General features: G+C 41.9%; 1 protein-coding gene across 4 annotated transcripts in view; it reads left to right on the top strand.

The window, feature by feature from the left end:
• Positions 1 to 27,606, top strand: part of met (MET proto-oncogene, receptor tyrosine kinase) — a 90,284-nt gene that overhangs the window by 24,928 nt on the left and 37,750 nt on the right. For all 4 annotated transcript variants that reach the window (XM_034149111.1, XM_034149109.1, XM_034149108.1 and 1 more), the window contains 8 exons: positions 5,347 to 5,550; positions 13,197 to 13,325; positions 14,008 to 14,178; positions 15,084 to 15,241; positions 15,816 to 15,930; positions 16,732 to 16,868; positions 17,448 to 17,612; positions 18,453 to 18,552. In XM_034149111.1, the coding sequence (XP_034005002.1) occupies positions 5,347 to 5,550; positions 13,197 to 13,325; positions 14,008 to 14,178; positions 15,084 to 15,241; positions 15,816 to 15,930; positions 16,732 to 16,868; positions 17,448 to 17,612; positions 18,453 to 18,552 (1,179 nt within the window). The remainder of the gene's footprint in view (positions 1 to 5,346; positions 5,551 to 13,196; positions 13,326 to 14,007; positions 14,179 to 15,083; positions 15,242 to 15,815; positions 15,931 to 16,731; positions 16,869 to 17,447; positions 17,613 to 18,452; positions 18,553 to 27,606) is intronic.

The raw sequence follows: 27,606 nt of genomic DNA, 5'->3' as shown, positions 1-27,606 counted from the left end.
GAGGGCCAGCTGAGCGTCCAGCCACCAGACAGACTTCGTGCATGTGTGCAAGCATGCTAACTCTGGCTAAGCCTCCACAACACGCTGAGTATTTTTGTACATTAGCAAGAGCGCCGTTACCCTATTTTTGCACCGCAGAGACAGTGTTTGTATGCAAAACCTTCTCTCTTGGTAACCCAGTCCCCGGTTCATAATTCAGGCATTAGTGTGTCTATTCACACAGGACCCTGGGGCCACAGTGAGAGTATGAACACGACATTAGAGCATGCAGATCACCTTTCACCCCCTTTTCTTGACTCTTCCTGAGCAGTGCCGCAGGGTTTAGGAGCCCCACGACTCGGAAACCCTATCGCCACGCCGTTGTTTGGGGGACAATGGCTGCTGGTTAAGTATGGGGCAAAAGGTGTACAATATTTCACGTTTCTGCCCCACGGTGCCTGTTCTACGGCTGGAAAACACGGTCACAAAACGGCCCGAAAGATGTAGAACATCAGCAACACCTGCCAGCATCGTAAATCTTCCAAAAGATGAATGCAAGAAAGTTGAAACATGTGCTTTAAACATCAATGAAATCAGTATTAAAAGACATAACTGGGGGTTTTGTTTACTCAATGATTGATCTTTTGCTTATGCTCTATTTCAAAAGTGTTTCAAGGACTGTCTACAGCAGGGGTGTCAAACTCAATTTCATCGCGGGCCACATTAGCATTATGGTTGCACTCAAAGGGCCGGTTGTAATTATATAAATATATAATGTATATATAAAATAATGTATTATGTTACATTATTGCCTCTGAATTGGATTATTATCGGATAGGGTAATAACTTCATAATTAACTACGTCTGAAAGCAGAAGTCCAGGGCAAATAATTGCAAGTCTCTTCAGTGCGCATGTCACAAAACGAGATGCATTGTGGGACATGTAGTTTATGGGCAACCTGCTTCTGTAAAGTGGCATGTAACCGTATAATAAACGTATTATATTCTTTGCAAGCTCTTGCGGGCCACATTAAATGAAGTCGCGGGCCGGATTTGGCCCCCGGGCCTTGAGTTTGACACCCCTGGTCTACAGGTTCTCCTACTGTATCTTTTCAATAAGGCCACAAGTGACTTTGCTTCAGTCTTTTCGTAACCGAAGGGAGGGTCGAAAAGGACAAAGTTATAAATATTTAATAAACATAATCAACTCGTCATGATTTAACTTAACCTACAAAGTAGATCAGTCTTTTTTAATACAATTTGTACCCGTACCGCCCCAAAATGTTGAGTTTTTGTAGTCCTTACTCTGGTTTAGAAGCTGCTGCAATGTTCGAAAAAACCACCATTACGCAAATGTTAAGATCAATAATAGAGAATATGTGTTCCTTGCTTTGTTCAATAGTTTAATTTTTGTATTTCTCCTGATTGTCAAAATTTGTTTTACTGTATATCACTGGCCACTAACAATATATATATTCAAGTTTCTTCTCCCTTTTGTAAGACTTTACTTTTGTTGGAGAACCTGTTGCCCTCTCTGTCAGGGTCAGTGTGTCGTCCCCTAAAAAACTCTCTCTCCGAGCCAAAAGCAGCCATGGATAACTGCAGCGGAGCTTCAAACAGAGCCTGTCAAAACAGCCTTTCCACTGTCCAATTTCATTGCCTTGATCCTCGGGAATACCTTTAGCCGGGGCAGAGGAATGCCTCCAAGACCTTTATTTTTTTTTCACGTTCTCCCTCCCATCGACCTGCTCCGCTTCAACAAACATCCCAGTTTGTTTGCTCTGGAAATAATCCGTCCAGGGTCTGTTTCTTGAGCCGCGTGGTGAAATTTCCATAGAGATGACGTGTCTATCTGTTGTAGTTTTGAGAAGTCTTGGCAGTTTCCCCTTTCTTAATCTGTGCTGAAGATAAAATAGATCGTCATTCACGCTGGATTGCTAGGTAAAGGTAACTTTCCCTCCGAAACACACACAGATTCACACATCAGAGGCCATCATCGAACCCATCAAACTTCATCTTTTCCTACGTGGCCTTAACTTTATCCAACTTGAATCTATTTAACCGTCACTTTTATCTGTTTTGAGCTATTTCCGCTCTCTGTAATGTGCAGTAATTCAGTGCAGATCAGCTGGCTGCACCACCTCACAGCTGGCTGCACCACCTCACAGCTGGCTGCACCACCTCACAGCTGGCTGCACCACCTCACAGCTGGCTGCACCACCTCACAGCTGGCTGCACCACCTCACAGCTGGCTGCACCACCTCACAGCTGGCTGCACCACCTCACAGCTGTGCGCTTGGCATAAAAACATCCAACCTTTCAGCCAGCTTTCAATTTTCTCCACATTTTCAATGAGTTTGACTCCAGCGTTGGCTCTGACTGCTGCCACTGACCTTCAGGACTCTTGATTTAAACAAGGTCTGCAGTTAGCTGTCTCTTCCCTTCATCTTGGCGATGTCAGGTCATTGAGGAAGAAGCACCTGATTTATTACTCATCTTCAAAGCGAGCTTAAACACTAAACGAATGATGCAGCAAATGAACCGCAAATAATGGCCCAGGCATTTCTTCATGTAGAGGATTAAAATAAGATCAGTTTATAAAATTAAACAAACGATCAAAACTAAAGTCAAAAACATCTCTCTGAGGAAAGCAGTAGTGAAAGAAGTACTCAAATCTTTAACTTTAGTCAAAGTAGTGATGCTAAATTGTAAAGAATACTCTGTTAGTACAAGTCCTGCTTTTACAATTCACAAAGTATTGGCATGAAAATACTTTTGGTTTATTTCAGTAGCATAGTGACATCACTTTGTAAGACTTGTGCTTCTATTGGCTAGCGCTCCAACACATTGTATTTTGTATGCTAAGGGGCGGGACATCTCTAAGTGATTGACCAATCCCAACAGAGCCGGCCAGCTAACCAATCAGAGCAGCCTGGGCTCTGGTTTCAGACAGAGGGTGAAAAGAGGTGCTGCAGCACAGGCAGTATGAGAAAAATAAAGAGCTTTTTGAACATTAAAGCATGGAGACATGTCCCAGGAGAGACATCTGAATATAAATAAGAACCTGAAAATGAGTAGAATAGGGCTTCTTCCCAATATTAGCTCATATAAGCGTCTGTTGGACCCATCATCTGTATGTCTAAATGCTCTTGGCTCTACATTTTTGAACATTAAAGCATGGAGACATGTCCCAGTAGAGACACTACATACACATATGTCCTCTTTAAGTAACATAAAAAATCAACTCAAATTTGAATTTAATTACAGTAAAAACAGTTACACTCCACAGCTGGGGGAAAGTGAGGCATGTAGAAGTTGGCTCTGAGAGACACTTTTGAAAGGAGCCGTCCACAGGTCTTCATAAAGTTTGTACCTGTACTCCCTCCCTCCCTCCTCCCCCCCCTCCCCCGTCCTTCAGTGGAGAGGTCATCATCCACTGAAGCTGAGAAAACAACAGAAAGCTGGGGCTGGTCAGGCAGTCGGGTCAAGGACCTTTAAGAGCCACCCTGTGGGTCATTAATAATTAATGAAACCTGAGGCTGGGACAGGAGGCCATGACTAAACACCAAAAGAGCCGAAGCAAGTGAAAAGGCAGAGAGGGGAGAGAGGGGAGAGGGGTGGGGATCGAGAAGAGGCCCTGAATCAGACTCTGGATACAGTCTCTACTCCCACTGTATGCTCCAAAGACTGCAGACACAACAATCTGCACGACCCAGCGACGTTTCAAAACCAAAAAGTGGAGCCGTGGAGACTTTAGGTCCTCAAGTGCGGAAGAATGATCCCACTCAGGAAAAGTTATTTTAGTCATTCTTCCTTCTCCGTCCCAGCAACAATTACAGAACATGCCACATTTAGTTTATTTAAAACTCATTTGAACATGGTTGGTTAGGAATCAGCTGTCAACACTTACACTTTCTAAACTACACAAAAACGGTCTTACTGTACTGCTTTAACCCGTGGCTATCTTCTTGCTATGTAATATCTTTTGTTGTTGTTTGTTTATTAGCTATTTCTGTATTGTGAGCTTCTATTCTGCAAATACCCTCCTTGCTGACTCTACAGAAAAGTCTAAATCAATGTGCACTGTCCCTCAACTACATTTTTGATGGAATGAATAACAGCACGAACGTCTTCTTCGCTGTTTCCCATGAAATCCTGCCGCCCCAAAAACTCCTGTTCAACAAAGCGCGTATGCTCGCCCTCGGGGTACAACCACGCCGAGACCTCCATTACGAGCAGGGCCTGATGAAAGAGTGGCTAAGGGGGGCTTAGGAGGTTTTGGTTCTTAACCCTCCCCCGTCGGGCCAGATATGAAAGCAGATAGTTCAACATGGTGTTATATAACAAGCAGGAGAGCAGTGTTTGGATGGGGCGATCCAATCTGGCTGACGATTCCAAGAAAAGTGTGCATTATTTGAAAATGTGTCGCGGTCTTCACTGCTTGTTCCAGGTTTTTGATTTGTATTGATATCATGTACAATAAGAAGCACCATTTCCACTGTTATTCTTATCCGTATATACAGTTTATACACGGAGGATGAGGGCCACATATGAACATTTAATTGAGATCTGAACAAAAGTTGAGTTCTGAAATTAAACTAAGAATTCTGAGAACACGTGGGTAACCCGCTGAACCCCACTCGTGATAGGGATTGGGGATTGCAATTATTTCCCATGAACGAGGAATTCCCAGTAAGCGCGGGTCATAAGCTCGCGTTGATTAAGTCCCTGCCCTTTGTACACACCGCCCGTCGCTACTACCGATTGGATGGTTTAGTGAGGTCCTCGGATCGGCCCCGCCGGGATCGGTCACGGTCCTGGCGGAGTGCCGAGAAGACGATCAAACTTGACTATCTAGAGGAAGTAAAAGTCGTAACAAGGTTTCCGTAGGTGAACCTGCGGAAGGATCATTACCGGTTTTCCCCCATCCATCCGTGGAGAAAGGAATAAACAATATATATTTTTTAGAAATCAGACTTTCTTTTCCTCAAAATTCTGACTTTAAATTCTGACTTTTTCTCAGAATTCTGGCTTTAATCTAACAATAAAAAAAATAAATCACTTTTGGTCTCAACAGAACATTACAGCGACGTAAAACAATATGTTGAAGACCCTTTAAAATACACCTGATCCAGGATTGACTCTGGATTTCATTTTAGGATCGACAGGTGCAACTAAGAAGGCTTCAGTGTTACATTATTCAATCATGGGACCTTGTATCTCCAATTGAAGGGGGAACCTATTCTATAAGACATTGTTTGGTGTCAGAGACATTGTTAATACATTATTATCATAGGTTGATTCATAGAGTTTCTCAAAGGGTTGACCTTCAATCTTTACCTGATGCCTTTGTTGTATTTTCTGCAGAGTTCATCAGACGACTGCGACCCACATGAGGGAATCAACGAAGGGAAAGAGAGCACGTACCGCCTGCAGGTGACCCAGTTCGTCCAGAGGCTGGAGTACTGGCAGAAAGAGTTGACCAACACCTTGGTTACATCCATCACCGTGGTAACAGTCCATGGCCGAGCTGTGGCGTATTTGGGCACCTCCGATGGACGCCACATTCAGGTGAGAAGGGTTTGTTTTGGGAGCACTTGATTTGATGTGCAGGGGCGTTTTTCTATGATGGGAGATTTAAAACAGGGGTGTCCAAACTACGGCCCGCATACCATTTTGAATCGGCCCTCAGCAAATTCAAAAAGTATAATGTTACACGGCCCACAAATGAAACTTGTGCTTGTCTTATATTGCACTTCTTAAATATATCTGTACACATATATTACACAGTAGTATTCATGTGTTAATAAAACCACTTTTCAAATAAATGCAGTCAATTAAAGTTGGAAACATGTTCTAACATATCTTAGTTGATAAGGAAAAACCCCAATGACTTATTTATATAACAAGCTTGAAATACACCCTGCCTATTTCTCCTTATTATAATCAATCTGAGGCTTCTGTTTTAAGGGATGAGCTGCCAACACTCACAAGCATACTTTACCTACAGTTGATTGAGTTTGCTAACTTATAACTGAACTTATGAGGCGATATACCTCTAGTGAGCGGCCCAGCCCTTCGTATATTTCTCTGTATGTGGCCCTCGGTGAAAAAAGTTTGGACACCCCTCTTTTAAAACGTATATACATTGTTTAAGATGTACGAGTCTGATGACGTCGGCAGGTGACGATGATCTGTCTTTTATTGACTTTTTAGGTCTGGCAGGAACCCAATTTGCATGAGAAATACTAGCAGTTAGGCGTAAACAGACAGCCTGAGGCACTGTGGTTTCTCCTCTCTTATTCCTCATGTAAATTGGGCAGGATGTTGGTATGTTTGCAGAGAACGCGCCCTCACACACTCATTCAGGTGCCTCCGCTTCAGGCAGGTTGAGGGAATCTATGACCGAGCACCAGGACCTTTCTGTTTGCACGATTGTTTTACCTTTGACCTGTGCTCAGTGAGCCTCCAAAAAAAAAACGCTCGTTCCAGTCTGCCATCTGAGCAAACACTGCATTTGGCCGATCATTGTACAAACCAACAGTGGATTACGCCCTCCTGGTCGCTTGTCAGCTGCTTTCAACGTGTCATACATGACCTGTCAATACTGCTGCATGGGATTTAGGTCATGGGACTACTTTTAAGTCATGGGATAACTTACATTAGGGCTGGAAAGTGACGAGTATTCACATTTTTGCACTTTTCTGTATATAGGATTTGTCTGTGTTTGTGATAAGACATGGCTTGCTAAAACAGAAATCTATGAACCTGGTTGAACTTTTTACACTTTACTTTTTTAGCTTAAATCATGTGGACCAATAATGAAGTTCCTCTTTGAGCTAATTTTCTTGTAAATTCCTCACAAAAACAGCACTTTTATCACATTTACCTCATTTAAAAATCAGCTTGCAGACCATTCTCTTAAAATAAATACCTAGCAAAATCCCTTTCACTTCTTCAATTGTTCTTCTTTCTTGCTAAAACTGCTTTTTTGTCAAGATCGTTTGAGCAATAGCATTGAATGCAAGTTGTTATTGAATGCAGCACTGACAATAATAGCAGCTTTTAAAACTTTCTGGAGACTGTCAGGGAAGCTTCTCATGCTTATACTGTCCTTTTAAGCAGTGATTTCTCTCTCAAGTAAGCATTTTTCTGCATTTGAAGGTTAAAATTAGGCAACATTTGCTTGAAATATGAACGTTTCTTAGAACACCTTTTAAAAAATGTACGTGACTTAGATTTTGGTACCGGTGCACCTGCAGTTGAAATGTGGATTTGGCCTCTTGAATGTTACTTGCATTGTTTTATTTGCGAAGAAGTGCTATCCATCGGGGTGAAACAAAGCATTTTGGCACCCAACTTAAATAACTTAATATGACTACTGTAGCTAGATGTCAGAGTGTGAATTCCCCCCCCCCCCCTCCCCTTTATGATGGTCACTCCTTTTGTCCATCAATGCATACATTTGACTCTGTGTGTACTGCATGCAATGGTTCCAGCTGCAGAGTAAAGTGCAGTGGGGACATTGTGTTGCTGGAGCAAAAACAACAGTGCATGGAACAAAGCACGCAGAGTAAAAGCTGAATTACCTCATGTGTTTTTGAAACACAAGAATGAAAAGACATGCATGGAGGAAAGAAAAAAAGACAAGAGAGAGACGTGGAAAAAAGGGGCGACAGCTGCAGTGAGGGATGGAGTTGGGGGGCGGGGGGTGGATGGAGTTGGGGTGCGAGAGGCTTACTAGCTGAACGGCACGTTAATGGTGAACGCCGGGCCCCGCTGACACTTCTCTCTCACGACATTTTCTACTCACCGAGGGTCCCGTGCAGCTGTTGCTGTAACTTTCTCTACTGTTCACCCCCCCCCTCCTCCTTACTCCGCCAAGCCCCCCTTTTTCTTTTTTGTTGTTTTTGTGGCAGGCTGAATTGGCTGAAGTTCATTGTTTGAGCTGAAGGGGTTTAGAGGAGCAGAGCAGCTGTTCAGCCGCTCCACTCTATCAAATATGTTCTGCCTGTCAACTGAGACGAGAGGGAGGGGAGACAGCGATGTGTGACAGAATCAACTGAACACTGATGCTTCTACGCTTTTATTAACTACGGTTAAACATATTCCTAGTGTTTATAAAGTGATCTTGATTGCTGCAGGATTGAGGTTTCAGTCTGATCGTGCAGGTGAAACAGATACTAACTCATTTCTTATTTGAATTGAGTTTATAGATACAGTATAGAGACACTAGAAGCAAAAAAAGACAGACTAAGAGACAAAGTAAGAAAGATGTCTCAGGATAAATACCTCGGGAAGAAACCGAATAGTTAACAGTGATTTAGATTTTACTCTCCAGTCACATTCTCAACAATTTTGTATCCTAGCAGCTAAATAGCAGTGCCGGAATGAGTCCTGAACTTGGAAATGAGTTAGCATATTAGCACTTCCTGTACCCTTAGGCGCGTTCACACCGGAGTACTTTTACCCGTACTTTTCCCATTTAGTTCCGATAGTTCCTGGAATTTTGCGTTCACACCAAAAAGAGAACTTAGTTCAGAGAACTTTTACCCCCATTGTTAGTCCCTGCAAGAGAGGTGGGACTATCCTGGGGAGAAAAAAGTACACATTTCTGATTGGCTGGGCGAATTGCAAACCACACCCCGTAAAACTATGAAAAGTTTTGTGAAGCCACCATTGTATTTGCTGGCATTAGCATTATTAGCATTAGCATTAGCCCAGCGCACCAACGGAGAGAGAATAACTTATGGCAACACAAAAAACAACATGGGAGCGGTGGAGATGAGGAGGTGTCGGCGTTCTGGCGATTTACTCGGAAGTCCCCAACTCCGGGGACTTCCGGCCGGGGACTTCGGGTGGCAGTATACGCCGTGAAGTGGTTTGCGGCCTGCCAGTAAACCCAAAGCAGAAGAAGAAGAAGTGACGTCAGCGGCTTCATTTGCGTAATCTTCCCTCAGGGAACTTATTCCGGTGTGAACACGATCTGTACTTAGTTCCATGGGGGCACTAAGTGCTGGCACTAAGTGCTGGGCACTAAGTACGGCAAAGTACTTGGTGTGAAAGCGGCTCATGCCTCATAATCAATGGGTTTTAAATACTGGTATTCTGGTGTATTCAGCAGACAAGACTTATTATTTTACTTTATAAAGAAAAAAGACGATAAAAACAGCCCAAATTGCTACCTCCAGGTTTCAAAACAGTTCACCATAAGCCAATGTGTGTCGGGCAGTCACTACATCAACTTTTTAGATCTTTTTTTTACAATTGGGGCGAGAGCGCTTGTGTTTTTTGGCCCAGTACTTCCAGGTCACCTCGTTCCTTGATTGCAGCAACTTCTTTCTTGGCTCAAATGTTATTATAACTGATCGGAAATACGCCAAATGACCCAAGGTGTAATGAACTGGAATGATGTATTAGCCGGCTCTCAAATATCCTGGTGTGACCGAAGTTTCTCATTCACTTACCCTGAGTTTCTTTAAGGCGTACATTTGAACTGACAACCCTTCCACCACCTGCTCTTTCCCAAAGATTAGCTACAATAGGAATTGCAAGACTTGGTAGTCCTTGTCCGCAGCTCATTTCATTGTTAGTACGTTAAAAAATAACCTGTCAACTTTTCATGTTTTCCAGTTTCCTGGTTGTTCCCAGTGAGTGGAACAAGGAGTCGAGTCAGTGACAGAAAAATAGTTTTGTTTCCCCCCCAATGAACTCCATTCTGGCTCAGGAAGTGTTTCCCTCGGCTTCACTTGGGCCACTGTGGGAATAACACAGAAGCCGTGTTTAGAGGCCAAACTTCCCCCCCGCCTGCTTAATACAATAAGCTGTAATTTACACCGCTATTACCTCCAGAGAGATGCCTGTTGTATGGCCCTGTCCCCAGCGGAAAGCCTGCCATTATACTCGCTGTCACAAAGCTAACGTTGATCATGAGGCTCAAACAGTGGGAGGAATGAAGCCGGGAAACAAGGAGGGCGAGCGGAGTGCAACAAAATCACATTTAAAGTTCACAATACAGAGTGTTATGAGTATTTAATGGAATCACACACGCATACCAAAAGTCCCATCCCTGCAGAGCGCCTTTGTTTCTGCAGAAAGTCACTTTGCAGATATCCGTGTGTGTGTGGGTGTATCTATTTGTGTGTGTGTGTGTGTGTGTGTGATAGGGGGATGGTATAATTCAGAGGGCTTCATGTAACTGGAGCAACCACACAGCCCATTAGAGACCCAGTTCTCTCCTGTTTGCTCCCGGGCCCTGTAATTGCATCTTAACCGCAAATGATGAATGCTGTTCCAGGTGTGTTGACTGTGTGTGATGAAGAGAGAACAAGTAGGGTGTGTGTGTGTGTGTGTGTGTGTGTGTGTGTGTGTGTGTGTGTGTGTGTGTGTGTGTGTGTGTGTGTGTGTGTGTGTGTGTGTGTGTGTGTGTGTGTGTGTGTGTGTGTGTGTGTGTGTGTGTGTGTGTGTGTGTGTGTGTGTGTGTGTGTGTGTGTGTGTGTGTGTGTGTGTGTGTGTGTGTGTGTGTGTGTGTGTGTGTGGTGTGTGTGTGTTGTGTGTGTGTGTTGTGTGTGTTGTGTGTGTGTGTGTGTGTGTGTGTGTGTTGTGTGTGTGTGTGTGTGTGTGTGTGTGTGTGTGTGTGTGTGTGTGTGTGTGTGTGTGTTGTGTGTGTGTGGTGTGTGTGTGTGTGTGTGTGTGTGTGTGTGTGTGTGTGTGTGTGTGTGTGTGTGTGTGTGTGTGTGTGTGTGTGTGTGATTTGTGATAATACCGCCTTACGTACGTGATGAGTGTTTGTGTGCATGTGGGAGATTGCAGAGATAAAGACAAAAGTGTGTGTGTGTGTGAGTAAAAAAGTGTGATAGATGGAGAGTGTGTGTTGCAAGTTTGCCGACTTCCAGTATGTGCCTGAAACACCACCCAAGTTGGAAGAGGATATAAAGTGCATCCTTTTGTCTTCTCTCAATTAAAACCATCTCTATAGTGAAAGTTAACAGCTCAATTTAAAGCCTCTACTAGAATGTGTCTCTTCAAATTGTAAGTATTACTGCGTTTTAGGTTACAGAAAGTTATGCAACTCAAATAAAGTGCAGTTCATTCAAAACATTAACACTTTGTGTCTGCAGGCATTTGTAAAGGGAGAAGCTGAATTACTGCCAGACCAATTTTACAGCTTTCAAATTCGACTAATTGCACGAAAAATACTGAATCGATTGTGAGCGTCTCCAGTGTTTGTTAAGGTAGTTTTAACATGCCTTGATCAAATGGTTGCCTTAAAGCACGGAGATCAAAATGGATATTCTTTTCATCAAACTACTGGAAAGAAAACGAAGAATTAAATGTCCAGAGATGTCAAGTGTAAACGTGTTTATTTGCCTTATTAGGAAGAAGCAGACATTATATAAGTGGGTAGTGGTGGTCTAATGGATAGTGAGGTGGGCTGAAGATCGGAAGGTTGTGAGTTCAAATCCCGCCAGGAACAACACCACTAGTGTGCCCTTGAGTAAGGCACTTAGCCCTTAGTTACTCCAGGGAGAATGTGCCTGTAATTGGTAATTGTAAGTCGCTTTGGATAAAAGCGTCAGCTAAACGGATAAAATGCACTTTACTTCATAACTTTGAGAACATAACAAAAGATGGAATATACGCTTTGCTTTGCATGCAAACGCTGCAAAAACTATCATGCATGCATCGTTGTGTTCATCCATTCAGACACACACAACTTTAACAACACTTTATTTCCATTTCTCGGCTTACTAGGGCGAAAAAAGAAGCCGCCAAATATTGTTTTAATGTTTGTGGACTAGCCTACCGCCTGCAGAGCAAACTATAGAGCTGCTGGTCGCTGCTAAAAGGTTTGAGTTGAGTTCAGGATGCTGTCAAATTGGCAAAAACGACCCCTATAATGACACATCATCTGGATTGATTATGAACCGAGCCCAGGGTGGACATTTTACTTGCCAAACATATTAAACTAATGGATTAATTATTTGTAATGGCTGTAACTAATTACACACTCTAACATTATGCCTTCTCACGGGCATGTTGTGTTGACACACCTAAAATAAACGGACGCATAGTTAATGATATCAATTACACCATAACTGCTATGACAATTAAAAACGTCTGCTGTGAGAAAGATCCGTTGGACCTTGACACCTGACGAAGAGTAAACATTGTAATGAATTAACTTTAATACAACGCTGCAGTAAAGGTAATACACTGGGAAAGATTGACACAGTCTGGATCATATTCCACTGGATCCTTCATTGGTTCAGCGCCAACAAACGTGTCGATGTCTTCCACTTTCCGATCATCGAGGCTTTGTTTGTCCTCAGGCGCTGCTGTGGATCTATTGTTGTCAAATAAAAGACTCCGTATAATCTTTCCTTGTAATGTAATTCGTTGTCTGTATCAACTTACGATGTATAGAAATGTTCTTAAGTCAACAACGGTGGTGAAACAGCGGTGACAAAATCCATCCTCCTAACCAGGTGTCCTTAGCTGACCTTTACTTTAAAAAAATATCAGTTTTATTGTGAATAAACATTAAATATCTTAGACTGCAGTAGGGCTGTGCGATTATGGCAAAAATCATAATCACGATTATTTTGGTCAATAATTGATATCACGATTATTAAATACGATTATTCATGACTTTGAAAACATCCATTTATTGAACTTTAAAATACAAATAATAATTTGAACAGTATCTTTTTAACTGTTGATTTCCCTGAGCGTATAATTCAACTGAAAAACCAATACAAAAATAAATGATACATTTATATCTACATTTAAATAAATAATATCAAAAATAATAAATACCAATAAACAAGATCAACAAATATTTTGGAGCGCACTTCAACGAGCTACTAAACATATATAAATATGATAAATGGTTGGTGATTGGCTAATGGTTACACAAGCCAAAACATTGTTATGACATCATGAAGTGGCCAAAATCTGATCAGCTCATTTTCAGACAGGTTTTTATATAAATGGATCAGGACAAAAAGAGAGAGAATCTTTTTTCCTGAAACTTTCAGAATGTCTTTCCACAGAGGGGACACATGTTGATGTAGAAGAGACATGAAGAAGAGGGGACACATGTTGATGTAGAAGAGACATGAAGAAGAGGGGACACATGTTGATGTAGAAGAGACAAGAAATAGTGGATTTTGCATAATAGGTGACCTTTAAATGACTTCTCCTCCATGTTTCAGGTGCTGTTCTCCCGCTTCGCCTCCCCTCATGTGAACGTGCATCTGGACTCTCAGCCCGTCTCGGCCAGCGTTGCTCTGCTGGAGGCCGACGGCTCAGGAGGATCTCTGCTGATGGCCACTGGGAACAAGGTGGGGCTGAAACACCTTATAATAATCACCTTTATTTATTCCTAAACAAAGTGGGTAGAGTCTCAGAAAAACGTGCCATGTACAGTAGCTCCATTGCTACACATTTGGTAGTTTATGTCCTGTGTTCATATCTCAAGAATAACAAGAGCATAAAGAAGACGGACTGGAAACACTGCTAGATCTTTGTGTTGATCATTGCCTTTTTAAATACTTTAAGTGTACTAGGCTTATTTCCTCTTGTGAAGACTTGCCAAACCATTGCGACTAACATGGGTCTTCATAGTTTCATAATTTTAGATTGCCCTGTAGAATAAAGGCATTTTAACTTTGCACTAACCCTACCTTGTGCATTGGATTGTCTTTTAAATGGACTTGAATTTGACTTGTTTTTGCGACCATATTCCACTCATTTAACACTGAGCCCTTCAGAAGATGGAACAATCATAACAAGAACATAATCTGTACAAATTCCTTGCATTAGCGAGATGATGACACACACTCTTTTACTAAAAGCAGATAAACAGAGAAGAGCCAACAGATAAAAGAGAATAACGTTCCTGGAGGCTTGCCACAAGCATTAACGTTTTTTTCTGCTTCTAATCCAATTATCTCTGAGGGGAAACACTTTGCTTGTGTGTGAGATAATACATTAACACTACAGACTTTTCTTTCCTCTTTCCAGATCACTAAAGTCCCTCTGATTGGCCCCGGCTGTGGTCAGCTGACCACCTGTACTTCCTGTTTGTTGTCGTCGCGGGTGACGGAATGTGGCTGGTGTGATGGACGCTGCACCAGAGCCAATCAGTGCCCCTCCCTCTGGACCCAGGACTACTGCACACCCGTCATCACTAAGGTAACCACAGTTAGTCACCATGGTGATAATTATGGTGGGTAAATCAATACTTTTACTCACTAGCTTCAGTCTTTTTTGTGTTTAAGCCCTAAGAGAGTAAAAAGGGCATGTGGTAATGTAGAATGTTAGTGCTCCAACACATTGTACGTGATAGGCTAAGGGGCAGGACATCTCCAAGTGGTTGACCAATCACAACAGAGCCAGCCAGCTAACCAATCAGAGCAGACTGGGCTCTGGTTTCAGACAGAGGGTGAAAAGAGGTGCTGCAGCACAGGCAGTGAGAAAAATAAAGAGCTTTATGAACATTAAAGCATGGAGACATGTCCCAGTAGAGACACTACATACAAATATGAACCTAAGAATTAGCATAATAGGGCCCCTTTAAAATATTAGCTCATATAAGCGTCTGTTGAACCCACAATCTGCATGTCTAAATGCTCGAGTCTCTACAGTTAGCATTTTTGAAGGTCATGCTCCTTCCTCATTAACAGCAGCACTGTCCTATCTAACACTTTGTCTTTCTGTGAGACTTTACTGAGCTCAGTGTGGGTGGTGTTCATTCTTTCTGACTTGAATGTTGCACCCCATGCTGTCAGACTGTTTCCATATGTAAAAAACTAAACAAGATGCCACCTACCCCGCCCTTAATGGAACAAAGTGGCTTAATGGGACAGGAACCTGTAAAAACACCTCTTACTCTGTGAATAATTTAACAGGCAACATTTTAAAAAGAGCTGTAACTCACTAAAGAAAGGATGCTTGGTTGTTTTTTTATACAACACCTATAAGGATGATATGTTATCTTCTGAGATTCTTGTCTAATGTCAGGACACTCATCTGTATGGATTGCCACCAATGACACTAATGCTTAAATAATGCTTACATTTTTCTCGTGTGTACTTTAGATTTTTCCAACCTCTGGACCAATACGAGGTTCTACAACAGTGACCATGTGTGGGAGAAACTTTGGATTCGACAAAACGGAGAACTTCAAGGGGTCTGTGGTGACGGTGGAGGTGGCAGGAGCTCCCTGCAAACTGCCCAGACAAGACAGTATCAACAGGTGTGTGTGCATGTGTGTGTGTGTGTTTTTGTCACGCCTTGCTGAATACACACCATGCCTGTGTGTGTTGTTGTATATCGGCATGCAATGTTATAATGCTGTCCTATAATGATTTGTTTTCCGCACAGTATCTGGGAAAGCCATATTTGAGAGGCATAGAGAGGCAGAGTGTGTGTTAAGTGGTGTGTTTACGAGATAAAGGGACACGGGCGTCCTATAGGGGGAAGGCAGGAGATTAACAGGGGTTATTGTGTTGAAGCAAGAATGTTAAGAAGCCCCCTCTTTCTCCTGCAACACAACACATGACTCCCCTAACTGAAAAATTGCTGGGAAAAGTCGCTGCATCCAGACTTTCCACTCTCCCAATGTCCCATTCAAAAGCCCAAACAACTTCATTAGAAATTGGCTGGAAACAAATAAAAAAACAACCTTCCCAATCCCAGATGAAGATTGCCTCTTTGTGCGTTTACTGCAGGGCTGGAGATGATTGAATTAGGATGAATGCTTGTTGGCTGTGGCAGGGTATAATGGGTATAATGCCTGATCTGTGTGTTGTTGGGGGGTTTGTGTTTAGGTGGACTGAGATGCAGTGTTCCCCCGTGTTCAGCGGGAACTTCACCCCGTCAGGACACACAGTGAAGGTCACCAGTGGGAATATGGTGGCCACGATGGAGGGCTTCACTTTTGTGGTAAGAATTACGTTTTTCCTTCTTATCTTTGTTGTGTTTCGATATTGATGGTACAATACAAAGTCCTACATTTAAGACACCAACACAGATTACATTACATTAGTTAGACGCTTTTATCCAAAGCGACTTACATACTGTACATTCAGTACTGTGGACAATCCCCACAGGAGCAATTTGGGGTGAAGTGTCTCAGGGACACAACGACATGCTGACTGCAGTGGGACTCAAACTTGCTATCCCCTGATTCGAAGTCCAGCACTCTATCCTCTGAGCCACAGCCTCCCCTCCAGATAAAAGGAGTAGTCAACCCCCGCAAACAAACACACAAGAAAATCTGCCACTTCCTTACAGAGCCCCTCCTCCAACACACACGAACGCGCACATGACCAATGAGGGCACGAGATAAGTTTGTGCACAGATGGAAGGCTGACAGGCAGGTAGGCCATCCAGTTATTTTAGCCGGGCCGGCTCAGATGATTGGTCGTGCTTTTTACAGTAATACGGCTTCCACAGATGACTTTTTTTTATTGTCAAAGCATTTAATGTATTCATTGCTATCGGGATGTTAAGAGCATTCCATGGAATATAACAAAAAGTGTATCTCGAGCCGGATTCTCAAACTTACCTACCCCACCTTTAAACATCTGTGTATCCTGTGTTTGTCTGACAACATTTAAAGTGAATCAGCATGTTATCTTGATGAGTCCCATATGTAAAAATGTCGCTTTTTAGCCAAATTGGTAGAATCCAAACATAAGACATGAGAGATATTGAATGTGTCTTGGTGGTCTTTGCTTCCAGGACCCTGTGATCAGTGAAATCTTCCCGACATTCGGACCAAAGTCTGGAAACACCATGCTGACCATCAGAGGAGCCTTCCTGGATTCTGGGAACAAGAGAGAAGTGATGATTGGGAAAGCAGCCTGTAAGATCCAGAGGTCAGTTTACAGTCTTATTTATTTTTTCTAACTCATTTTCTTTGCCTCACAAACTGCATAACAGGAACATCTCTACAAGATAAAATGTGTTTGTCAAGTGTCTATTATATTTTCTGTGGTGTTTTCTGTCTTTTCGACACAATTGTGGAGGTTGTACAGGATAATAGTGTAGATGTATTGGTTGGTACGCATGCTCAAATGTGTCTTGACTTAACTGTAATTCCAAGAACATTTTGTCAAATATGGCTGCTTGTCATTTATAAAACACTTGGTATCCCTTTAGTGTCTTTTTTCAAGATGCAAGGTATTTCGCTAGACTCCAAAAACTTGGTAAACGTAACTTTAAGTATGTGACATTTGGTTAGCAAAGGAAAAGTTGTGATTAAGGGTAAAATAAGGACGCTACATAGTAACATAACTTAAGTTACTACGCAAGGTAAGTTAAGTTTGTTAAATGTTACGATACTACTTGGGTTTAAGACAAATGCAAAAAAACAGGGGTGAATGTCTACCATTCATTGCACTAAAACATAACAAAACATGTCATGTGTTAACCCTCGTCCTAACCTCCGCCCTCAGCTTGTCCTCCACCATGCTGACCTGTAAGACGCCTCCACACGCCGTTCTCTCCGAACAACCCGTGAAGCTGACGGTGGATTCGGTGGAGCTTCACGCGCCGGTGCGGTTCACCTACAACCAAGACCCCATCATCAACAGCATCCAGCCCTCACGCTCCTTCGTCAGGTTAGAGACTTATTTCAAACCAAGAATGGGGTTTGCAGTCTTCACGTTGTATTCAGAATCAGAGGGGAGATGTACGTTGATTCCGCAAAGATATAGTTCCAGTAAAGATACAAATACAACAGTATTAAGTAAAGTGGCAACCACACATTATTAACATAAAAACATCTAATAAGTACACATTCAAAGTATAAAAGATGAGAAGCAGTCTAATAATAAATGAAGTGGAACCAATGGAAAGGAATGAAGTAGAAGTCGGATGACGGTAGAAAAGTCAGGGTTAGGGTTTCATATTAATAATAGAGGCAACGACCTGTCAAGTAAAAGTCTAATAAGTACACATCCAAGGAAGAAAAAATAACTGGCAGCGATTAAAAAAATAAGTGTAATAAATGGAAAGTACTGAAGTAGCTGTCAGATGATGGTAGCCACATGTAAAATTAAAATCGAATAAGTACACATCCAAAGAAGAAAATATAAGTAGCAGGAGTTTAAATATAAGTGCACATATTGAAGAAGTGAAGTAATGTTCTCAACATCTTAGTGGTGGCTAGCGCTAAGATGTTGAGAACTTTTGCACAAATGGTTTGGATATCACTATTTGTCAAACTGTAAATCTGAGCTACAAAGAGGTACAACAGAGAGAGAAAGCCACGGGGGATTGTGGGAAAGTCTGTAGATGAGGCGAGACAGATTAAAGCTTCACAGGAAGGAAATGAGTAGGAGGTGACAAGTAGCTTAACTGCTAACGCCAACAGCAGGTTGCTCCCAGTGGGGATCTACTGTGTCTTCGGCTGATGCTAACGCTAACACCAGCTAACGTCCTCTCTCTTCTCTCTGTAGTGGAGGCTGCACCGTGTCGGCTCACGGTTTCTTCCTGCAGTCCGGCCTCCAGCCTCAGATGATCCTCAGCACCGGGCAGGATGCGGAGGTCTTCCATGTGGTGAGTGCAACGAGGCATTCATATCCCATAATGAGTTCTCTATCCGGGGTTACAATGGTTGCACAATCTGAGTTAAGGTTATGGGGAAGCAAAGAGAGACCCGTCTGCAGTGTTGAGGGTCAGTCTCTGAGTCTCAATGTATAAACTGTGGAGCTCAAAAACTAAAAAAATTGATCTCATGAACCTTTTTGAGCAACTTTTTCCAGAACTCAAGAAGGTTATAAATTACTGTCCGTGACTTTTGACAGCAACATACTGCTGGATATAGTAACCTCATCCAAACTTCGTCCAAACGCCCTGCTCATGAGTAGGCATGTCATGATTTTGTTTCTTAATCAAAAACTGATCAAAATGAAATTTATATTTTGATCATCAAACTCAAAAGCTGTATTGTCGATTTGTCGAGGTATAACGTTTTCCCAGTATTTATTTTTTTGACTCCACTATTGACTGCATGTTTCCAAAGAAAAAAACTGACAACATTTGGAAAACGACCAGTATTTTTGAAGACACCTTGTCATTGTCTGAGATGACGGAGAAACAACAGCACGGGAAAATGCTCCCGAGACACCCGTGTGACAACATATAGCCTTCCCTGAGAAGGATGTACTGTAATCAACAAGCGCGTCATCGATAGAGACGTACAGTTTGAAGGCTGCAGAAACCAGTGGAGCCACCACCTCTCAAATCAAATCGTGCAATAGGAGAATCATGACACCTCAGAATCAGAATCAGAAGAATCAGAATCAAGTTTATTGCCAGGTACGTGTACACATGCAAGGAATTTGCTTTGGTATCTGGTGGTGCGAACATAAACAATCTAAAGAAATAAGTTGCAAAGTAGGTAAAAAAAGAAATATATAAGGATAATAAAAAATAAGTATTTTTAGGAATCAATGTAGCATTAAAAAGGATGCTAAAGACAAGTATTTACACTAAATGTAACTATACAAATAACCTTAAAAGCTAAAAAACTAAAACACTTAGGACAATGAGTATATGGCAAACTACAGTGTATTATATTTTAAAGTGGAGGGCTGTGAACACGTCTCTAGGTTGCTAAAGGGAAAGACATTCAAATCTGTGCAAGGCTAAAAAACATTGCTTCTTTGGCGTCTCTCCCTAAGACCCCATTTACACGGGAGCGCAAACGCAAACGGACCGAATTCGTTATCAAAAAAGTATTCCGTTCACACGCATTCGGCTCATTTAAAACGCTGTAGTACATATGCCGGGCCTGTAAGTGGCGCTGTACTTCCGTACGAGACCGCTCGTAAGCGCTGGAGACGCTGTAGTACATATGCCGGGCCTGTAAGTGGCGCTGTACTTCTGCTACAAAATACACCAAAAGCAGCGAAGAAGACCCCCGAGCATGGTTGCCATGGTTGCCCTTCTGTTTATGCCCCGCGGTGGATTTAGCAACATGTAGTTCATGTAATTCTCCATGTCCACTTGTTGCTGATGGTTGTGGTAGAGGAGCTGTAGATGTTGCACTAACATCTGTAGCATGGTCAGTAGCAGTAGCACTAGCAGTAGCACTAGCAGTAGCTACTGACAGTAGCTACTGACCATGCTACAGCAGTGAGCAGCAGAGGTGGGGCTATGGCTTCATCGTTATCAGGAAATGATCGTTTAGGGCGTACACACTGAGCCGTTTGGCCCCCCAGAGCGTTCCGGTTGCAGATCTATCCACCTTGGGACCCGTTATCGTTTGTGGGGTCCGTTTCCGCGTTTCCTTTACGGCCTCGTGTGAACGAACGGGCTATACGCGAGAGAAAAGTAGCAGATACAACCCGTTTCGTTCTCGTGTAAACACCGCCTAAAGGTGTGTCAATCTCTCTTTTGCCTCTCTGTGCGTCTCCTTTACGACACCTGTTCAAACATCACGTCGTAAATAAAACCACTGTTTTAATTCAGCATTTCTTGAGATAAAGCAGAAGCATGAATGACGGTGTACTTCCTGAGTTTAGTTCCTGTGGCCCCTTTTATATTGTTGGAAAAGACCCATTACCCCTTAAAGAGTCAAATACCTTGCATGGTATTGTCATTATGCAAACTTACGCCCCCGAAACCATCTTGTCTTGACAATGGAAAAGGGCTAAAGAGTCAGACAAACACGAGGAGAAGGGAAATGGAAAAGCCACACTCTGAAGGCTCTGACTCACACAGTAGCGGGGTGAGGATGCTCTGGCTCTCTTCACTCCTTCAGACGTTATTCTACTTATTAAAGGAAAGTGATATAGCATGCATGAAGAACGTCATCACTTCTCAGTTTGAAATGATCCCACCCTGACACTCAGCAGACTGTCACCACGCTGTCTGCAGACCATTAACATGTCTGAAATGGATGTAGATTAATTATAAGGGCCTTAAAAAGGTGTTAAATATACATAGATGTCAGCCAGGTGGTCATAAGTCTTGGTGTAAGTTATGAAGACATGATGACAAGTTTTCATTAGTGCTCCTGGTGATCCAAGCCGTTTGGATTGAGGAGCAATGGTGAATAATAGTATTAATACTATTAATAATGCGTCTTAAAAGGCATTAAAACAAGTTATTCAAAAGAAATAAGGCCTTACTTGGTATTAGCATTTAATAAAACAGTCTTTCAAAGGGCTTAAAAATGCAAAGACCTAAGATTTTATGATGTTTTCTGACATAGCTTTTTGCAAAATCTCAAATATTTTTGTAATGTCCATTTTCTTTTACAATTTCATTAACGCCTCTTGCCATACAGATTCAGATAGTGGAAAATAAAGACATATAGAGGTCACAGGTCATGAGTTCGACTCCATAAAACATGTTTTTACATAGATTACTTGTTACTTGTTAGACGCTTTTATCCAAAGCGACTCACATACTCAATACTGTGGACAATCCCCACAGAAGCAATTTGGGGTGAAGTGTCTTGCCCAGGGACACAACGACATGCTGACTGCAGTGGGGTTTGAACCTGTGACCATCTGATCCCAACACCAAGGCTCTATCTGATCCCAACACCAAGGCTCTATCCACTGCGCCACACACCTCCTCAGATCATCTGACTATTTTGATGGACAACATACAGTAGTATTTTCTTTATATTACTATAGACATTTTGTTAAGTGTTCAACTCTATTCTTTCAAATATAAGTACTCACACTCAATTCTACACTTATGCTTGTGTTGGACTACGTTGAAAAATCTTTAACGCATTGGTAAACCTGACTTAAAAATGAAAATATAGTTTGTATGTCTTCATGATAAAATGACATAATGGAGACGATGGACAGCTGTGCTTCCCCCTGTCTCTGTTTTCCCGAACATATTTAACAACAAAATAAAACACTTGGACCTCCACTTACTGACAGAGACATAACACTTAGTACAAATATTTTTTATTTAATATTTTTGTATCCGGTGTTGCAGGGTACAACAGAAAGAGTCTCGCTGTCTGGAATAATACCACAGAAGCCCTCACCATGCCTCCCTCTGTGTGAACCCACTGACCCTCTGATCCTCTCTCTTGGATAACGCTCTCTCAGCTAAAGTTTCATTGCTGCTGAAATGAAACCAAATCCTTGAAAAAAACTGAGAAATGGAGCCACTTTTTAATCGATTGAAAAAGGCAGAGTTGCTCAAACTTTTACTGAAGAGGATTAAGATCATTTTCCTCAATAAAAATACCACATCGTTTTAAAAACAGAGAAATTGACCCCCTTGTTTAACGATGAAATAAGGCAGCGTTGCATTTCAAAAAAAATAATAAACTCAATAAGGTATTTCTTTAAAAACATTTTCAAGAATTGATGCTCTTTTAAGATCAAGATGCAGACAATTTATGTTATTAGAAGCTTCTTACGAATACCTTTTATTTCTGAGTAAAGGTTCCTCAATAATCCATGGAAAAAAGGCCTATTGTGTGTGTGTGTGTGTGTGTGTGTGTGTGTGTGTGTGTGTGTGTGTGTGTGGTGTGTGGTGTGTGTGTGTGTGTGTGTGTGTGTGGGTGTGTGTGTGTGTGTGTGTGTGTGTGTGTGTGTGTGTGTGTGTGTGTGTGTGTGTGTGTGTGTGTGTGTGTGTGTGTGTGTGTGTGTGTGTGTGTGTGTGTGTGTGTGTGTGTGTGTGTGTGTGTGTGTGTGTGTGTGTGTGTGTGTGTGTGTGTGTGTGTGTGTGTGTGTGATGTGTGTGTGTGTGTGTGTGTGTGTGTGTGTGTGTGTGTGTGTGTGTGTGTGTGTGTGTGTGTGTGTGTGTGTGTGTGTGTGTGTGTGTGTGTGTGTGTGTGTGTGTGTGTGTGTGTGTGTGTGTGTGTGTGTGTGTGTGTGTGTGTGTGTGTGTGTGTGTGTGTTGTTCGCCTTAGGGATGCGGTTCGAGGACAAGCAGTGCTTTGTAATGATGTTATCTGTCAACCTGAAGCACACGCTGCTGCAGGTTCAGTCAGGTGATAGAAACATGCTCAGTAAACACACACACACACACACTATAATACAGAGCACGTACTCTTAGGGAATTATGTAATAAGACATCCATCTCAAATCTACGTGACACAACATCCCTTTATCTCCAATCCGTCTTTCTTCCCTTGTTTGTTTGTCTTTCTCACTCTCTCTCACACACACACACACACACACACACACACACACACACACACACACACACTCACTCACTCCCTGCAGTGTCTCATCTTTCAGTCCCCTTCCCCTGGTCATTGACCTGTGTTCAGGTCAGCGTTGATGGGTCTCCTGAGAGCTCAGGCTTGGTTACACACAAACAGCGTGACAGTTATAATCAGCTTTATGATGCAAACATCGCTGCATCAAATCTCTTAATTAACTGACACGTATATAGAGACTGCATCCAACACACACACACACACCTCCCCTTAAAGCAGCTATCAAGCCATCTTTGAGCACTTAACTAACCGAACCTTCCACATCTGCCGCAGTGGAAACTGTGAGGGTCAACAGTGGACGAGTGTTGGTGTGTGTGAAAGTCTTCAGGTGTGAATGTTTGCATGTGTTTGAGGCGGAGCAGTTTGTTCAACTCTCTCTGCATGAATAAAGGTTAAAACAACAGTTGAAAGGTCAGAGAGGGTCAGACAAACTGGACATCTTTAGCTGGTAAAGAGATGTTTGCCCACTTCAGAATAAAATATAGCAGAATAGAATATAATTGGATATACTTTATGGATCCCAAATTGGTAAATTGTTTGCTAGACAGGTTTCAGAGGAATTGCACAAGTTTAAAATATAGAAAAATATAATAAAATAAGAATAAACAAACAGGAAAGTAAATATAAACATATAAACTGTAAAGATATTAATTATATATCTATTTAGAATACACAATATAATTTATAAAAAGTAGGATACCTGCAGTTTAATATACTTTTCTCACTGAGTTAACCCTCCTATTGTCTTCGTTTCCCCCCCCCCCTTACTTTGGTGTTCACGGTCAAATTTGACCGGTCCTGTTTTAACTGCTATTACATTAACACAAAAACCATTAATCATCACCAAATTTCATTTAACACCCTTTCAAACTGTAAATATTGCATCAGACTACTGGTATACATGAACAACTGCAGTAAATATACAAAGAACAGACACTGAACATGTATTGCGTGTGCCAGGTGTGATCCATGTGGGGGAATGGGCACATAAGAGCGGGACATGTATCAAATTGTTCTGTGTGTGTGTGTGTGTGTGTGTGCCAGGTGTGATTCACATGGGGGATGGGCGCATAAGGGGGGGGGGGAACACATCTATAGTATGTGTATGTGTGTTTGTGTGTGTGTTTGATCTGATCCGGATGGTTACTAATTCCTTTTCTTTATGGCGGACCGGGAACACCATGGGTGTTACAAAGTTGACTAAATCATCCAAAATGCAATGAAAGTGGTGATCAGCAATTGTATATGTTCAAATGTCTACTGTGAAGGATATCATAAAGCCTTAATGCAATCAAATGTAAAACAAAAAAGTTATGATTGATGAAAGTAGTAAATCGGTCAGATTTGACCCGAAGACAACGGGAGGGTTAAAAAGTGTGTTCTGTTACCGAGGTATAATGTCACTTCAAAAACATAACAAAAACATGCATTTTTTCTGGATAGTGCTTGATATTTCCAGTGAAGTTTACTTGTGCATTTCCTTCTGTAATAACAGATCAATAGGATAATCTATTGTGCTCCAATGTGCTTTATATGTCACCTGGTGCAGAAGCATTGCAAGTTTACACCATCCTAAGCCCAACAAAACATGCTGTGACTTTCTTTAAAACCTGACAAAAAGTCCTCTCTGTTAAAATGTGGGGAATTGACGTCTCTTGGATAACTGAAAAGCTGCGTTTTGAAGGGACGTTATTGTTCATTTTGACTGACCAGAGAGGAACAGCTTCCTAGAGAGAGGAAGAGCTTGAAGCTGTGTAAAATAAGGCCATCATCACTAATGATTTAGGGTTGGATCATGCCCTCAGGGCCCCAGCTGTCGCCTTTAAATTCCTTCCAGTAAACGGGATGAGTTAAAGCTCAGCCTGGGAAGGGACAGTAGAGGCATGGATCTTTCACGAGCTGACATCCCAGAGGTTTCCAGCGCCAGAGGAACGGCATTGTGGGTAATGTGAGCCGGCCTCTCATCCTGCAGAGCTGCGGTCAAAAACTGAATCAACGGCCGTGCAAAAAGAAGTTCAGTCGGACAAAAAACGATGAGATCTTAAGAGAAATACTGTAGAAGTTTGTCAGAGGAAGAAAGTACGCCTTACGCCCTAATAATATTCAAACCTAGAACATTTTGATCAAGCTAGCTGTCCATCTTGTTTGGAAAGCATTGTGGTTTTCTTTTAGACGCTTTAATAAATTGACTTTTTTTCTAGTTTTAAGTCAAATGTGTGCGATGTACTTGTCAGATCTTGGTTTCTATTTAAACGATATTGTTACTAGATTACATATTTGATTCCAGAGACATCTGGATGTTAAGTTATCAAATGTTGAGCTAACGTTAGCAGCACTGATTGTTAGCTTTAATTTGCCTCATTCAGTGTTTTTACTAGTTTTCATCACCAGATCTGTTTCGTTTAGATAGTGAAGATTTGTTCGTTGTTCTCGAGTCCAGGAGGAAGTTAAAAAGAGACAATGTACAGTAGTCTCGAAAAGGTTCAAATGGGTAATTTAATGAAAGTCACGTGGTTTTGAAACAGACAGAGCAAATCAAGAACACAGCGCCATGTTTGGGTGGGAAGAAGAGAGAGAACGATTCTACGTGGATTGGCGGGTCTGACGAAAGGGGGTCCTCCCTCCACTCGTTCTTCTGTGTCTGATATCGCGTAAATAAAAGGATTTAGACGTTGTGTGTTCATTGTATAACTCCACACGCCTTTTCTCCTCGTATTCTCATTCATGACTTTTTATTTAATGCATTTTAACGGCTGTAATCATTGTTAACGTGACACCGGAAGTGACGTCATTGTAAACAGCGGGGACGACTTTCAATAAAGCTTTTCAAAATAAAACTACATTCATTTAACATTCAGCAATAACGTTAGCCACAAGCTAATGCTAACTGGAAATTAAGTATTTTCAGAATAAAACAGTTTTAAGCTTACAGTATGTTTAATCTAAATTATGTCATTCAAACATTGATTTTAACTTCTTACAATAGGAAGAGCTCTTTGAGGATAATTCGGGTCCTGGTACAAACCTCCTGAATGTACAGAATAGATCTTATTATTATTGGAAGTTATTATAGAAGAAATTTGAGCAAACATTAGTGGGATCTTTGCTCACAGTCCCTCTGAGACGTCCAGACGAGAAACAGAGATTTTTTTACGTGAAACTGCTTTATGTAGTGTTGTACTGGGTAACTCTCATTAATCCCTATGTGAATAATGAAAAAGTGTAGAAATGAAAGCAATGGATGCCATCAAACTCTTGTCTTTTGTTATTGTTTTGATGTAGAGACCCCTAGTGGCTGAAAATGAAAGCCTTGAAACATCAACTGCATGTATAACGTTTAGCAGCGGTTCAGGGGTCTTGGTTAGAAATGGAGCATGAAAACAGAAAAGAAACACCACCATGTGTGGACCTGATATCTTTCCTTCAGATCTCCAGTAAAGCCCGGTCTCAGCCAATCTCAGCTTTCCCACAAACATGAAAGATTTCTTTCTTTTTTTTACGATCCGGCATGGCAACACAAAGTCAAAGGGGGCTACACATACACAAAAAACACAAGTGCATATCCACAGATCACTCACAAAGCTCAGAGACTTCTTGGTATACCAGCCTAGCTTTTATGGATAGTTTGGTTTAACTGGAGGCCCCACCGTAGCCGGACACCTGTCGCCTGACTTCACAGATTGCCTTGTTTCGTTTTCTCTCTTTCGTTTCCCATGCACAACAAAGCGAAGGGGTATCTGAAAGAAGGAAGTATAGGTGAACGTTTTCCAGTCTGTCAGCAGTCGAGGTGCTTCAAAACGCCAACAGCTTTCAGTAGAGCTGCGTAATGGCAGACAGAATCAATCAATCACATTTTATTGATAATGTCATATTTCACATTGGGGGTTTGAAAAACTGGAAAGAAATCGCTGTGGTTGACCGATGCAGTGATAGAAGAAACTGGTACTAGAAGTTGAAAAAACGAAAAATATTTTGACCTCAGTTGAAGATCTGTTTCTCGCTTTGCGTCACAGGGCATTCTTTCCAGGTTTTGAAACCATTTTGCAAACGTTTTGAATAGATATTGCATGGTTGCATTGACAGGAAAATAACAACGCGTATGTAACATCTTTTATAATCTTTATTATGGCGCGTTTCCACTACACGGCCTCGCTCGGCCTCGCTCGGTATGGCTAGGCCTCGTTAGGACTGGCTCACTTTATGGCGCATTTCCATTACAGTTTAGGAACTGGGGTAGTATCTATAGTAACGCAGTGTAGGCGGAGCCGTGACGTCATCTTCAATGAGAACCCCAGAAAAACAACACAGCCGTTAGCTGTTAGCCCTCAGAGCTCACAGCTCCTCATATATGTTCAGAAACTAGACAAAAGTTAAACAAGTACAAACCACAGACTGCCTGTGTCATG

The sequence above is a fragment of the Trematomus bernacchii genome, unplaced genomic scaffold (assembly GCF_902827165.1).
Source record: "Trematomus bernacchii unplaced genomic scaffold, fTreBer1.1, whole genome shotgun sequence".
In the NCBI taxonomy this organism is placed as follows: Eukaryota; Metazoa; Chordata; class Actinopteri; order Perciformes; family Nototheniidae; genus Trematomus; species Trematomus bernacchii.
The sequence above is the reverse complement of the archived record's forward strand: the minus strand, read 5'-3'. Positions and strand labels throughout refer to the sequence as shown.